Raw genomic sequence first — 13,072 nt, 5'->3', positions numbered from 1 at the left:
TAAGGACTTAATAAAGATATGGCTGAATGTAAGCATACAGAAGTACTGCTCCGGGAGCTGGGCTGTAACTCAGGGTAGGAGCACTTGCCTAGCATGCACAGGGCACTGGGCTCAATTCCTGGATCTGAGAAAGAGAGAAGAGGAGGGGAGAGGAAGGGAGGAGGGGAGGGGAGGGAAGGAAAGGGGAGGGGATATGAGGAGAAGGGAGGGGAAGGAAGGGCCGTTTCCTAGCAAGAATTACAGTCACAAAAAAGAAAGATATTCCACTGAGAATAGTAATAACGGCTACAAAATATCTAGGGATAAATTAAATGACCTGACCTATAGATAATAAACTAAGCTTTCTGGGAATGTAAGGAGAACAGCACTGAGAGTGAGCAAATCAAGTGTCCAGTGATGAGTAGTTGGCCCTTCCAGAGGTTCCATGAGACATTCAGCCATATCTAGTGCGCGCGTGTGTGTGTGTGTGTGTGTGTGTGTGTGTGTGTGTGTGTGTGTGTACATATATAAATAGTGGGAGAGCATTTACACTGTATTTTAAAGCTTTTTAAAGAAGATATAAGAAAATGCAATATGATTGCAACATTGTAAAACTCGAGGTATAAACAAGTACATAAAATACACCTAGGAACACGGGCGTGTCTAAACAGTCTTAGCAGAGAATGGAGATGCAGATAGCTTTACCTCTGCCCTGCACTCTCTGTGTCTTCTGCATTTCCCACAAAAGGTAATTCAGAAAGAAACCTGAACCACAGAGATCAGCGGAGGCAGAAAGAAAGTAGCCCTACTGGGCACTGCAGGGCTGACTCTGGCCCAACCACTTAGATATCAGGGTACACAAGGAACCACCAGGAGTCCACCACACCCACACTCGTGTTGGGAGAAACAAGGAAGGCTAGCTGCTGCCATCTGAAAAGCCTTCTCAGGCCCAGACCCTGAAGGGCAGAGTCGAAGCTAGGGGCACGCTTGCTTCCTCTGGCCCTTGCAGCCACACAGAAGCCCAGCCCACATGCATAACAAGGACTGAAGTAAGGCTCAGAGGGAGCAGGACATCGATCAGAGGCAGAGATTTATGGGACTGCACCCCAGAACCTTCTCCCCACCCCTCCATGGTTGCGCCATGCACATGAATGCCTCCTCTCCTCATTATCCCAGATGCGCCAGGAAAATCGAGCCAACAAATAACAAAGAATACCTACATGCGGGCTGGACGGAGAAGACCTCAGGTTAGCTGGGGTCAAGCTTGACAACCCATCTGCGAGCTACAAATTAAACACGCCAGTTAGTGATGGGATTTAAGAACCTGTGACAGGAAAGGTTGGCCAGCCTGAGGGAGTAGGATTCTCCCCTCCTTCCCTCCAGGCACCCTCCGTACCAGCTGTGTCAAGAGTATGCTGTCCCCAGTTGGACAAGCCCGGCTCCATGACCCTTCCATTTCTGTGAGCTCCCCGAACCCCAATGCCCCAGAGCAACAGTGAACGGCGAGTCGGGGTCTAAATGTGAGGAAGACCTTGCCTGCCTATTTGGCCTCCTGCTGCGATCTAAGTGTCTTTGCTGCCACCTGTTCAGGTGCCACCTACTCAGCCACTCTCCCTGCCTTTCTCAAACCTACCTGCTCCAGGGACATTTCCGTCCCCATCATCTTCTCCTTCTGTCACTAACCTCCCCATACCTTCTGGGTGGGGTAGCCGAGCAAGGGCAAGATGCTCAGCTTCGATCCTCCAGAAGCTGGGGGCCACATGGTTCCCCGGACCCACACAGAGGAAGCTGAAGGAGTCTCACAGTACACCCCTGCCATTTGTCCTAGAAATGGCTCCTCACCATAAACCCTCAGTTGCATCTCTGGGACTGTAATTTAGTGTCTTACAGGAGCGCCTCAGACATGCCTAGAGGCTATGGCAAGGGGCCAGGGTGAGAGGGTAGGGCTCGTGCAGGTGAACAGCTAATAGCAGGAGAGCAAAGCAGAGCAGAGGGCAGAGGGGGAAAAATTCACACAGCAGATCTAAGATGGGGGTGGGGCAGAAAACAGGTTCTGCCACAAGAGAAACGGGAGGTGAGGCTGGAGAAGCCAGGAGTCAGTGGGGACCCACAGCCACCAGCACTAGCCTTCTTCTTCAGTGACCCAGAGACTCCAAGAGGACCCTGAAAAAGGTGAAGCCCGGGCCAGGCTCCCTTCCTGTGCAGGAAGAATGGCCAGGTGTGGGGCAGAAGTGGGGAGACCTGTTGAGACCTGAGTGGGGTTTGACTCCCAGCCCTCTCTTCTGTGTAGGAAGCATCTCTGAGGAGCAGCTCTGGATCCCAAACCTGAGAAGGCAGGCAGATGAAATGGCATCCAGCCAGGGCTGCTGGCCAATACTGGGTACAGTAGGACCTTCCAGAACATACTGGTGTGTAGCTCCAGCAGCCCCCAGAGGGCCAAAGATGACTCTGTCCCTCCCCTTCTTGCTCTGACCCCTCAGAGGCCTCTCTGTTATTTTGAAAATGTTCCTTTTTAAAGAAGGTGAGAGGGGGACAGGCAGGTCACCCGAGCAAAAGAAACACATGCAGCTAAACATAGCGCCAAAGCTCCGTGCAGCTGCAGAAATTACACGCTCCCCTTCGGGCTGTGGCCATAATTTGCTGCTCCAATTCTGGGACTGTGTTTCCACCTTCACGGCAGCCTCAAGACTATAACTGGAGCAGCGAGCTCCAAATTAGCTTGAGCCTGAGAGCTGCCCACATCCTAGGCCAACATAACGGAGAAGGTCCCCACCGCTTTCCCGGGCTCCTCCATGCCACCTTCAAGCTGTGTCCTCAGGAATACACATACCCCCCTTGTATACATGCATAGCACCTTACCACACACACACCTCACCACAACACACACACACAGACATACACACACCTACCACTGACATATACACACACACCTACAATAAACATACATTCTACCTTACCACATACACACCTACTGCCTTACCACAAGCATACACCACTTGACCACACACATACCAACCTTATCACATAGACACACATGCCACCTCACCACATGTATGCGCTATACTACACACATCACCTTAACACATGCATACACCACCTTACCACATACATACTACCTCACCAAATGTGCACGCACACACACACACACACACACACACACACACACACACACACACACACACCTTATGTATATATCCCTTATATACACAGCATAACCTAGCTGCCAATCTAAAGCATGCATGGAACACACATACACACAAAAATCACTACATGGACAAACACACATACACACCCCAATAACTAGTCTGAAACCCACACAGAGTACATACATGTGCACGTGCACACACACACAAAGCCTTGCTATGTAAACACACATATCACCTCTTCAAAATGGCATGTTCCTGCCAGATGGTATGTCAGTAAGAGTGGGGCCCAGGCCTCTCCCATCAAAGCAAGCTGGTCCCTCTTTCTCCTCCTCCTCTTCTTGTCTTCCTCTTCCTTCTGCCATCTCCCGACCTAGGCAAGGCCAGCCTTGCCTGTGTGGCACACCTCCAGCAGCCCAGTTCCTGGCCACCCACCTCACATAGAGCACAAGCCTGGCTCTGGCTCTTGCTCATGCCCAGCCCTGGGCCCTCATGCCAGGGTCAGGAGTCTGTCCAGCCTGGACCTCCTCGCTGTCTACCTCTGGCTGTGTTTAGAGCCAGCAGGGCCCAAGCAGTCCCTCCTTATCTAAGCTGTGGACACTGAAGGCGGCACACAGACAGCAGGAATTTTGCTGGGAAGCCATGCACTTACGTGCAATCAGACAGGCCTGTGATGGGGGCAGGAAACAGAAGCTGGAAAAGGGCAAGACAGGGGTTAGGACTCACTTAGCTACAAATACCCACCAACAAGGAAGACAAACACAAACTTGTACTGACATCACTATGGAGCCCTCTCAAAGTTTCACTCAGTTTTCCTGTTAGGAAACGTTCTTCCTCAGAACCATGTAGAAAATGGGCAAATTATCTGTTTATTCTCCTATGCATCCATCCATATATACATATATATATAATTCATATACCCATCCACCTACCCATCTATTCATCTGTTCAACCATCTATCCATCTACCTATCTATCCATCTATCTGTTCACCAATCCATCTACCTCTCCATCTATCTATCCAACCACCTATCAACCTACCTATCCATGAATCCATTCATCAGTAATCAATCTACCCATCTATCATCCATCCATCCATCCATCCATCCATCTGTCCATCCACTCATCCATGGATACCCATCTATCTACCCATTTGTTCATTCATCATCAGTCTATCTATCCACCAATCTATCCTCCTGTGCTCTCATTATCCATTAATTTATTCACCTGTCTAGCCATTCACCTACCTACTCTCTAGCCATGTATCCATTCATCGATCCACCTATCTGCCCATCCTCTATCCATCTAGTCTTTCATCCACCCATTGGACATCTAAACAAATTCTCATTGAATATCTCCTCTACACTAGGCCCCGTGCTGGACATTGGGGACATAAAAAGAAGGCACCCTGTTTGTTGTCATGCATTTAGTCTAGAGAAGATGCTGTGACCCAGAGAGCCATGCAGGACCTAGAGCTGATGCAGTGGCCGAGATCCTGCCAGAGAAGTGGTAAACATTCCTAAGCTGAGTCTCAAATAGTGAACTGAGCAAGAGAACAAAGTCAGTAGGCTGGCAGAGCAGAGCCCTGGTGAGAGCTAGAGGCTGAGAGATGAGGGCTTGGGGCTTCTGATGCCTTCCAGCATTGGTCAGAGCAGAGAGCAAGACTTCCTGCCTCTGCAGCAGCATGGCTCCAGGAGGTGCTCCCCTGGAAGCAGCGGAAGATGGGAGATTAAAAGCGGCGGATAATGGCACTCAGTATTCCTATGGAACACTTCAGAGACAAGCTCTGAGGATCTGGAGGCCATCTCAGCTCTCAGGTTTGCTCTCATGTGCAAAGCTAAGATTTAATGATGGCTCAAAGAGTCCACATCCTTGCTGCCTGTCACCTGCTTATCCATCCATCCATCTGTCCAACTGTTGACCTCCCCTTCCCCATCTATTCACTGCAGCCTGAGAACAAGTAGCCTGAAGTTCTAGGATCACTAAAGGCATTGGGTGTTTCATGCACAGTCACAGATGAGGGTGAGAGCCTGAGCAAGTCCAGGCCATTGTTCACAGCAGGGCTTTCTCCACCTCTCGTGAGGCAAGTACTGGATGCAGAGCCCATCCGGGGCCCAAGACAGGAACAGTGCTCCCTTGGATAAACTAAGTCATAGGCTTCCTGCCATATGCCTTGACATGTCCTGTGGTCACCAACAGGACGACCTAGATCTCAGAAAGACTGATGACCAGCAGGTCACAATGGTCTTACCTCAAATCCTCCTTTCCTGGTCCTGGAGGTGGGAGACAGGTGAGACACACTACAGTCCTAAACACAGCCTGCTCTCTCTATGCTCCCTCCAGGGAGCTGCCCAGCATGAGATTGCGGAACAACGTTCCCTCAAAGAAGAGACACTCCCTCCATTCCCTTCTCACTGAGGGATCTCAGGCAGAAAGAAAGCCTTCAATGAAGCCCCAAGGTACATGTTCCATTTCCCCCACATGCTTCCAGAAAAAAAGTTTAGGTCTTATCTTAAGGACTACACAGCCCTTCCCAATCAGACCAAAAGTTCCCACCCGTGTCTTTGCATCAGGCAGCACCCAGCCACCAGGGCGTAGAGGGATGGATATCATGGCTTTATGCTCGTGAAGGATAGAGGAGGGGCTAGACGAGATGTGGGGTGCAGGGTGGGGTAGTTAAGGCCAGCTCACCCGAGGCTGGGGCAGAAGGGAACCGCCACCTCACTTATCCTACCTGGACAGGGATAAGAGGCTCCTTGTCATCGATGTCAATGAGCACATCTTCCCCGGGGCTGAGCAAGCTCACGTCATCTGCAGGGAGAGCGAGTGCACTCCTGTGAGGGACTCAGTCGAGGCAGGGACCGTCACCAGACCTCTCAATCTCCCCACCCTCACACCCTAGCCGAGGTGTTTCTTTCTGACCCCAGCCCTTCCCTTTCCTGATTCTATCCCCCTCATCTTCTATTCTCCCTCTCCCTCTCCATGCCCCTCAGCTCTTTCTCCGCTACCATCCTATTTGAACCATGCTTCCCACCCACAAGTAGGATCACTTGCTCCAAATGTGCCGAGCTGTGGACAAAAAGGCCCCCACCTCTGGGCCAGCTCAGCAAAGGTTACTTCTGCCTCTTTACCTGGGCCTCCCCGTGGGGAGGGACTTTCTGCCGAGTAAGGGTCACACAGGAATTTCTCCAGGGAGCGAATGGTGCATTGGCCCACTACTGGCCGGCGGCCAAACTGGCGGTTATCAATGACCTTGACCACAATTGGGGGACAGTAAAGGTCCTCTCTGGGCAACATCTGTGGAGAGAAGAGGAGGGGAAATCTAGACATGGTCCTCAGCCAATTTCTGGGGAGTCTCGGGGGAAGGGAGTGAAGGAGAACCCTCATGGGCAAGACCAAGGGACAGAGAATAACTTTGAGTCCCCAAGTGCCCCAAGTGCCCCAAATTCAAAATGGTAGCCACCAGCCAGTGCTAGCCGGTGGGACAGAGGCCACACACCTTCCTGTCTGTCCTTGGCTGCTGTGTGTGGCGGCTTGCTTTCCCACAGCTTTCCCTTCAAATACACCCAGGTCAGCCTAGAGTCTGAGCAAATCTATTTTCTCTGAACCTGCACTGCTTGGGGGGTGAAAGGGGAGTTGGGCTGCAACTCAACATTTCTTACAGACAGTCCCCCCCAAGTGGATACTCAGAAGTTGGCTTGCAGACCCAAATTCTTCTCCCCCCAACCCCAAAAGCACTTTGAACACAACTTGAAATAATTTATACGCACTCTTTCAGTGGCGTCTCGGCTGAGCCAAGAGAAGGCTCCTGTTGACAGCCACTGGGCCTGGAATTTCTATCGTGCTTTCATCTCGCAAACTATTTTCCTTTTCTCAGACTTGACTTACACCGGCCACTGGGCCCAGGCAACCCAGGGAGCTGGAGAGGGCTGGGGGCTGAGGATTGGAGGGCTGCGGAGTGGGATACTCAGGGTTCAGGCCTCAGCGCTGGGGGTTGTCTAAGGACTACAGGTCTGACAACCGGAAGACCAGGGGTTGGGAGTTCAGGGCCAATGGCAGAGGACTGGGGGAGGGCTGGGGACTGGGGCTGAGATCTGTAGGGGTGAGGGTGGGGAGCCAGGGGCTGAGAGATCAGAAGTTAGGGGACCAGGGACGGCAGGGGCTGGGGGACCATGGATTGGGACCATAATGTGAGATCAGGTTTGAGGGCTATGGGAACAGTTGAGAGCTGAGGCTGTGGATTCTGAGAGCCAAGGCTGAGGGACTGGAGGCTGGGAGCTGAGGATCTGGCAGCTGACAGGAAGGGATGGGAACTGGAGCTGGGAACTGGGAGGCCAGGCTACGGATTCAGAGGCTGGGACACTGGGAATTTGGGGATGAAAACTGAAGAGTCAGAGGCTGGAGAAACGGAGGTAGAGGACTCAAGGCTCTGGGCAGAGGCTGGGAGCCAATGAATGGAGATCAGGGGCTGGGGTATCAAAGGCTGGAAAGGCAAGGGCTAGGGGCTGGGCCTTGATGGTTCGGGGCCCAAGGGCCACAAGACCGAAGACTTGGGGGTTAAGTCTGGAGAGCTGGGGCCTGAAAGCTGAGAACTAGGGGGCCAAGGGCTAGGGGCTGAAAGTTTGGGGCTAAGGAATAGGGAACTGAGGACAGACATGGACCTGGAGACAGGGGACAGAGATGGGGATGACAGCTGAGAACCCCATGGCCTGGGGACAGGGCCCTGAGGAACTGGAATTGGAGGGCACTGGGACTGGCAGATGAAGGTTTCTTGGCAGGGCTCAAGCTAAGGTAGAACCAGGGAAACTTGGGGAGAGTAGCTGAAGGTCAGCCCTGGAGACTCCCAGTGGGGAGGCCCTGGCGATGAAAGCCTTCCTTAAGGAAACAGATTGAGAATGGCTCCTGAGGCTTCTGCTGGCCCAGGATCAGGCAGGAGAGGGAGGTAGCCATGTGTGCTGCACACAGAACAAAAACCTTTGATGGAGCAAGAAGTAATTCCTATTTTCACAAGGAAAGCTTGTGAAAACACACACACACACACACACACACACACACACACACACACTCACACCTGGACCTTTCTGAAAACCAGAGCTGAATCCCAGGGTTGCTGGTATCATGAAGCCACTCTGTCCCTTAGGGCTCTGGAAGGGAACAGTGGGGAGACAGAGCTCACCACTTCCATGAACAGGGTGCAGACATCAAAGTTAGGGTTCTTCCGAAGGTTTCTGATGACACAGGACTGCACTGTCTGGCCACCACACTCCACCACGAGGCTGGGGGAAGAGATGCTGGCCATCTGATAGCTCTTCATGTTTCTCAAGCCCCAGGCCAGGATCTGGGGGCAGAGAAAGGGGAGACCAGCTGAGCAAGGCTGGAGCAGGAAGTGGGGAGGCCAGGAGACAGCCTCGGTCCCACAGTCAGGCTCACCTCGATGGCTGTGCGCTGGAGAGCTGGCTTGATGTTCTGGGGGACCATGTAGATGTTGGCCTCCCTCTGGGGTGGTGGGTAAGGTAAGTCTGTGTCCTCCGTCTGCAGGGGACAGCAAATCAGAGAAGAGACCACAGTGCGGGGGAAGACCAAGGCTGTGGGATTAGGAAGGACAAACAGGCAGAAAGCAACGGCGTGCACTCGGGGGGGGGGGGGGCACAGGAATGGAGGACAGAGTTTAAGGAGGGCAAACAGGCAGGTAAAATGAGGAGCTGGGCACTGTGCTGGCCAGGATCAGAATGCACACATCTTTGCACGAGGCCAAGGCTATTATCCCGCAACATAGGCTCCAGAGCACCAGTGAGATGCCCATGTCTCCCCCCGTACAGCACACATGTGTGCTCACATATGAATGCACTCACATGCCGACACAAGCATGAACACCCTCCTGCTCCAGCCTGGCCCACCTACTTCAGCCTCTCGGTCACTTCCCTCCGTGCTTACTATCCTGCCCACCAGCTGAGACACACCCTGCTTCCAGCCAGACCCTCCTCCAATCCCCAACCCTATTATCACATCAGCAAGAAGAAAGCATGCTCAAAGGAAGCCAGGAAGAACAGAGCAACGGAAAATGAGACACAGGGATGTGTGGCCACTGTCCTTACAAGACATGGGATATAAGGCCACCATCATCAGCACTCCAGAGGGGTCTCCCTCACCAGCACAGACCAGACATGAGTAGGGAATGGGGCAAGGCTGGCCGGCTCAGGGGTTTCCAAAGGGAACTGAGCAGGAATCACTGAGAGCTACGTGGGAAGCAGGGCAAGACAATAGAGGAAGGTGTGATGTCAGGTTTACAGACTCCTAGCATGGCAGTTCTAGATGTGACCACGAGCTCTCCCATTACCTTCCTGTCACTCAGCCCTAGACAGCAGAAGACAGTCTCTAGCCAGTCGCCAGCCTAAGAGCTGAGAAGGGTGTGCCACACACCTGCAAGAGTGCCTGCAACAGGTACATGCTCACGGGCACTCCTGGGGCAATTAGGAGAAAATGCCCTTTTCATAAGACTTTTGACTCCATGTCAGGAAATTCTATTTTATAAGTTTATTAGGTCAAGACGCTTCACTGCCACCTAGTGGGAAACCCTTATAATAAACACAAATACAGGTTACGCTAGAAATTGTACCTCCTTGGATACACGGTCCTTGTGGGGTTCTCAGACCACACATCCATACATAGAGGTCTTGATGTTACAGAGATTAACTATTATTGAGTGGGATGTGCCTTAATAAGCACTGTGGTCATCTGACCTATTCTCCAACCGTCTTGTTCTGGAAAGAACTACAAGTATATCGACAGACAATCGCTAGCGTGGATGAGAAGGGCGACGGGAACAGAGAAGAAGAACGGCTTTCCTCACACCTACAGGAAATTTGACAGCCACTCCAGCCACCTCCTGCCCAGTGGTCCCCTGACCCACGGCAGGAAGGGTGTCAGGGCCAGGGCCAGGCAGCCTGGGACTCTAAGGCCAGCTCTGTTGCTTCCTAGCTGTGTGGCCCTGGGCAAATTACTCAGCCCCAGTGACTCAGTGTCCTCATAAAGAGGGAATAACAAGATGCTGAACAAAGTCACTCTGAGAATGAAACCAGAAGATGAACAAGAGGAGTATCTGGCACCAGAAGGCACTTAATAAACGGTGTGACTGTAATTATGGGTGCCATTGTTGTCGGCACCGTGGCTGTTACCATTGGTGTCCAGGCTGCTCTTCTAAGGGTCACCTGAGGAGAGCTGGGATGCCAGGAGCCTCTCTCAGAACAATATCGGCTTTATAACTACCCTTAATTCACCAGGACGAAGGTAGAAACTGGCTAGTTTATTCCTTGCCCACAGTAGGTGACATGATACAGGAAGGGTGACAGACAGAGCTGCCTCAGTGCACTCCTGCAGGAGAGCTGTGCCCACCACAGAGCCTAGGACGGGTGCCCCCAAGGACCTGTGCAACCCCTCTAGCAGCTGGGCTGCTAACAGAATGTGGGGCCACACTATGACATCTGCCACCAGCTGAAGGTGGCCTATTTCAAGGGCCACGCTTTGTGACATATTACTAACTCTCATGGCTGATGCCGGTCCACTGTAGAACTAAAGTAATGGGGAGGAGTGGCAACAGGAAGCGTTAGGCTCCAAGCTTTGTCAAATGAGGAGATCACCCGTCCACCAAAGCAAACCCATCAGCTAGCTGTGGGCTGTCTGTGCCCCACCCTCCCATCTCCTTCCCCCAAGCACTGTGAGGATAATGATGTATGGCCTGAGAACTAGATTTCCCGCAGAGGAAGCCCACTCCCTGCGTAGGATGGAAGCAAAGAGGCCCGAGCAGGAGTTAGTACCGTCTGGAAGAGGCCCTGCAGGAAGAAGGCAGGGGTGCACAGCTATGGAGCCAGGCAGGTGGAGGCAGGAGGAAGAAAAGCAGAGACAGATTAGTGAACATCCAGGGATCACTTCCTTAGCATGAGGCCCGTACGATCATCCCACTCTGCCACTGGCCACCACACTGTCCCCAGACCTCCCACAACATTCCCGCCCTATTCCACCTGGCTGCAGCTCCTCGGGCTCCTTCTCTTGATGGCCCTCTGTCCTCTGGGGCAAGGCTATGTCATGTGTGCCACAGGTGTACCCAGTCCTTAGTGCTCTCTAGGTCGCCAACCCCATCTCACCCCACCCTTCTAGTCCTTCACCCTTCCTTCCATATCTGTCTTTCCACCCCAGGGTCCTCTATCCCTCACCTCACGTTGTGTTTCCCTGAACCCTCCTCCCACCTCCATCCTCCTCTCTGCCCTGTGCTCTGTTCCAGCACCTTTTCTCTGGAAACTTCTCTCCCAAGTCAATAATCATTCTGAACCATGTCCCCTCCCCCTTGTCAGCACTGCCAGCTGAAATTAATGTCTCTTTTAAAGTCACCTACCTACACAGATCCCTCTTCCTGTCAAGGACGAGCCTCCCAGGCCACCTTAGCCCCTTCCTCCCTCAGCCCTGCAAAGCCAATCTTTGCCCCTTGGCTTTTCTTCGTGTCCCTCCTCAGCTTTAGCCCATTTCTAGCATCCAAGCCTCCTAATGGCATCTCGCACTTAACTTGTCAAGGATTAATTTTTTACCCACTCCCCCAAACCTGCTCCCTTCCGGTGTCATATCATACATTGGCCCCAGCAACCACCAAGACAACCAGTGACACCCTTGGTTCCTCCCCCTCCTCGCTATGCTGGTTGGTCACCCAGCACTAGTGACCCTTTCCCTAAACCTCTCTCCTGCCCCTTGCTATGCCTCCCCTCCCACCCTTCTTCCCATCCACGTTTTCTTCCTCCTGTCCAGATATCCAGAAACCCACTCTGTGGTCTCCCTGCTTCTGGTTTCACACATATCCCTAGCTAACAAAGCCCAAGACACTCTGTGGGCATGCCATTAGGACGTACAACTCATGTGACCCTGCACGCAAGACACTGACAATGCCTAAAATGGCCCCAGAGCCCTCATCTTCCAGTGACTGATGGCTTCTCTCACCAAATGACTCTCCCCTCAGGATCCAAATTCTCAATATACTCAATCCGTCCCTTCTTAAATGGAGACGCTGTGTTCTCTTTAACCTTGGGACTCAGTACTCAACATCCATCTATCTGGAATACAGCCTGTCCCTCTTCATCTGGCCACTTCCTGTTTGGACTCTATGTGTCATTTAACTCTTCCTTGGCGCCCTAAGCATGTTACGTTCCGATGTCTCCATGAGCCCCACAGCCTCTGTGTACCCCGACCTTAGCCACACTGAAAGACACATCAACCACCCTGTGCCACTTCTCTGTCTTTGTCCCTGCTAACCAGCAACTCTGAATTGATCAGCAACGACTGTGAAAAGGTAACCGGAGTGAGGGAAGGATTGAGGGGGACAGGAGGGAGTAAAGAAGTGGCTCTCCTTGCCTACACTCCAGCCTGCTCTACCATTACCCTCAGGTCCTCTCTGAGCCCTTGCTAACTGTACCTGCTCATGGCTGCACCAACCTCCTTCACTACCTTCTGGAACCTGTCAGTCTTTAGGGCCTAAGTCAAGCTCTCCCTCAGTTTTTTCAAAAGCTCCAGAAACTTCTTATAGCCTTGCTCTCTGACATGTATTAAACCTAAATGACTCCTGACACATACACACCTCACACACACACCACACACCTCACACACACACACACACACACCACACAAACACACACCCACACCACACACACCCACACCACACCCACCCACACCACATATTCACACAGAGAGAGAGACACACAGACACACACATCTCTCACACACAAACACACATACACATCTCACACACAAACACACATACACACACCTCACACACACACACCTCACACACACACACACACACACACCACACATACACACAGAAAGAGACACACAGACACACACATCTCTCACACACACATACACACACCTCACACACACACACACCACACATACTCACATACAGAAAGAGAC

General features: G+C 52.2%; 1 protein-coding gene across 14 annotated transcripts in view; it reads right to left on the bottom strand.

Moving 5' to 3' along the window:
- Positions 1-13,072, bottom strand: part of Dysf (dysferlin) — a 205,258-nt gene that overhangs the window by 53,880 nt on the left and 138,306 nt on the right. For 8 of the 14 annotated variants that reach the window (XM_005369820.3, XM_005369824.3, XM_026777389.1 and 5 more), the window contains 4 exons: positions 8,552-8,653; positions 8,298-8,459; positions 6,253-6,418; positions 5,856-5,932 (listed from right to left, as the gene is read on the bottom strand). In XM_005369820.3, the coding sequence (XP_005369877.1) occupies positions 5,856-5,932; positions 6,253-6,418; positions 8,298-8,459; positions 8,552-8,653 (507 nt within the window). Of the gene's footprint in view, positions 1-1,199; positions 1,263-5,855; positions 5,933-6,252; positions 6,419-8,297; positions 8,460-8,551; positions 8,654-13,072 lie in introns of all 14 variants that reach the window. The other 6 variants (XM_026777383.1, XM_026777385.1, XM_026777387.1 and 3 more) reach the window with 1 other exon arrangement.

The sequence above is a fragment of the Microtus ochrogaster genome, unplaced genomic scaffold, assembly GCF_000317375.1.
Source record: "Microtus ochrogaster isolate Prairie Vole_2 unplaced genomic scaffold, MicOch1.0 UNK62, whole genome shotgun sequence".
In the NCBI taxonomy this organism is placed as follows: domain Eukaryota; kingdom Metazoa; phylum Chordata; class Mammalia; order Rodentia; family Cricetidae; genus Microtus; species Microtus ochrogaster.
This window is presented reverse-complemented; position numbering and strand designations above follow the sequence as displayed.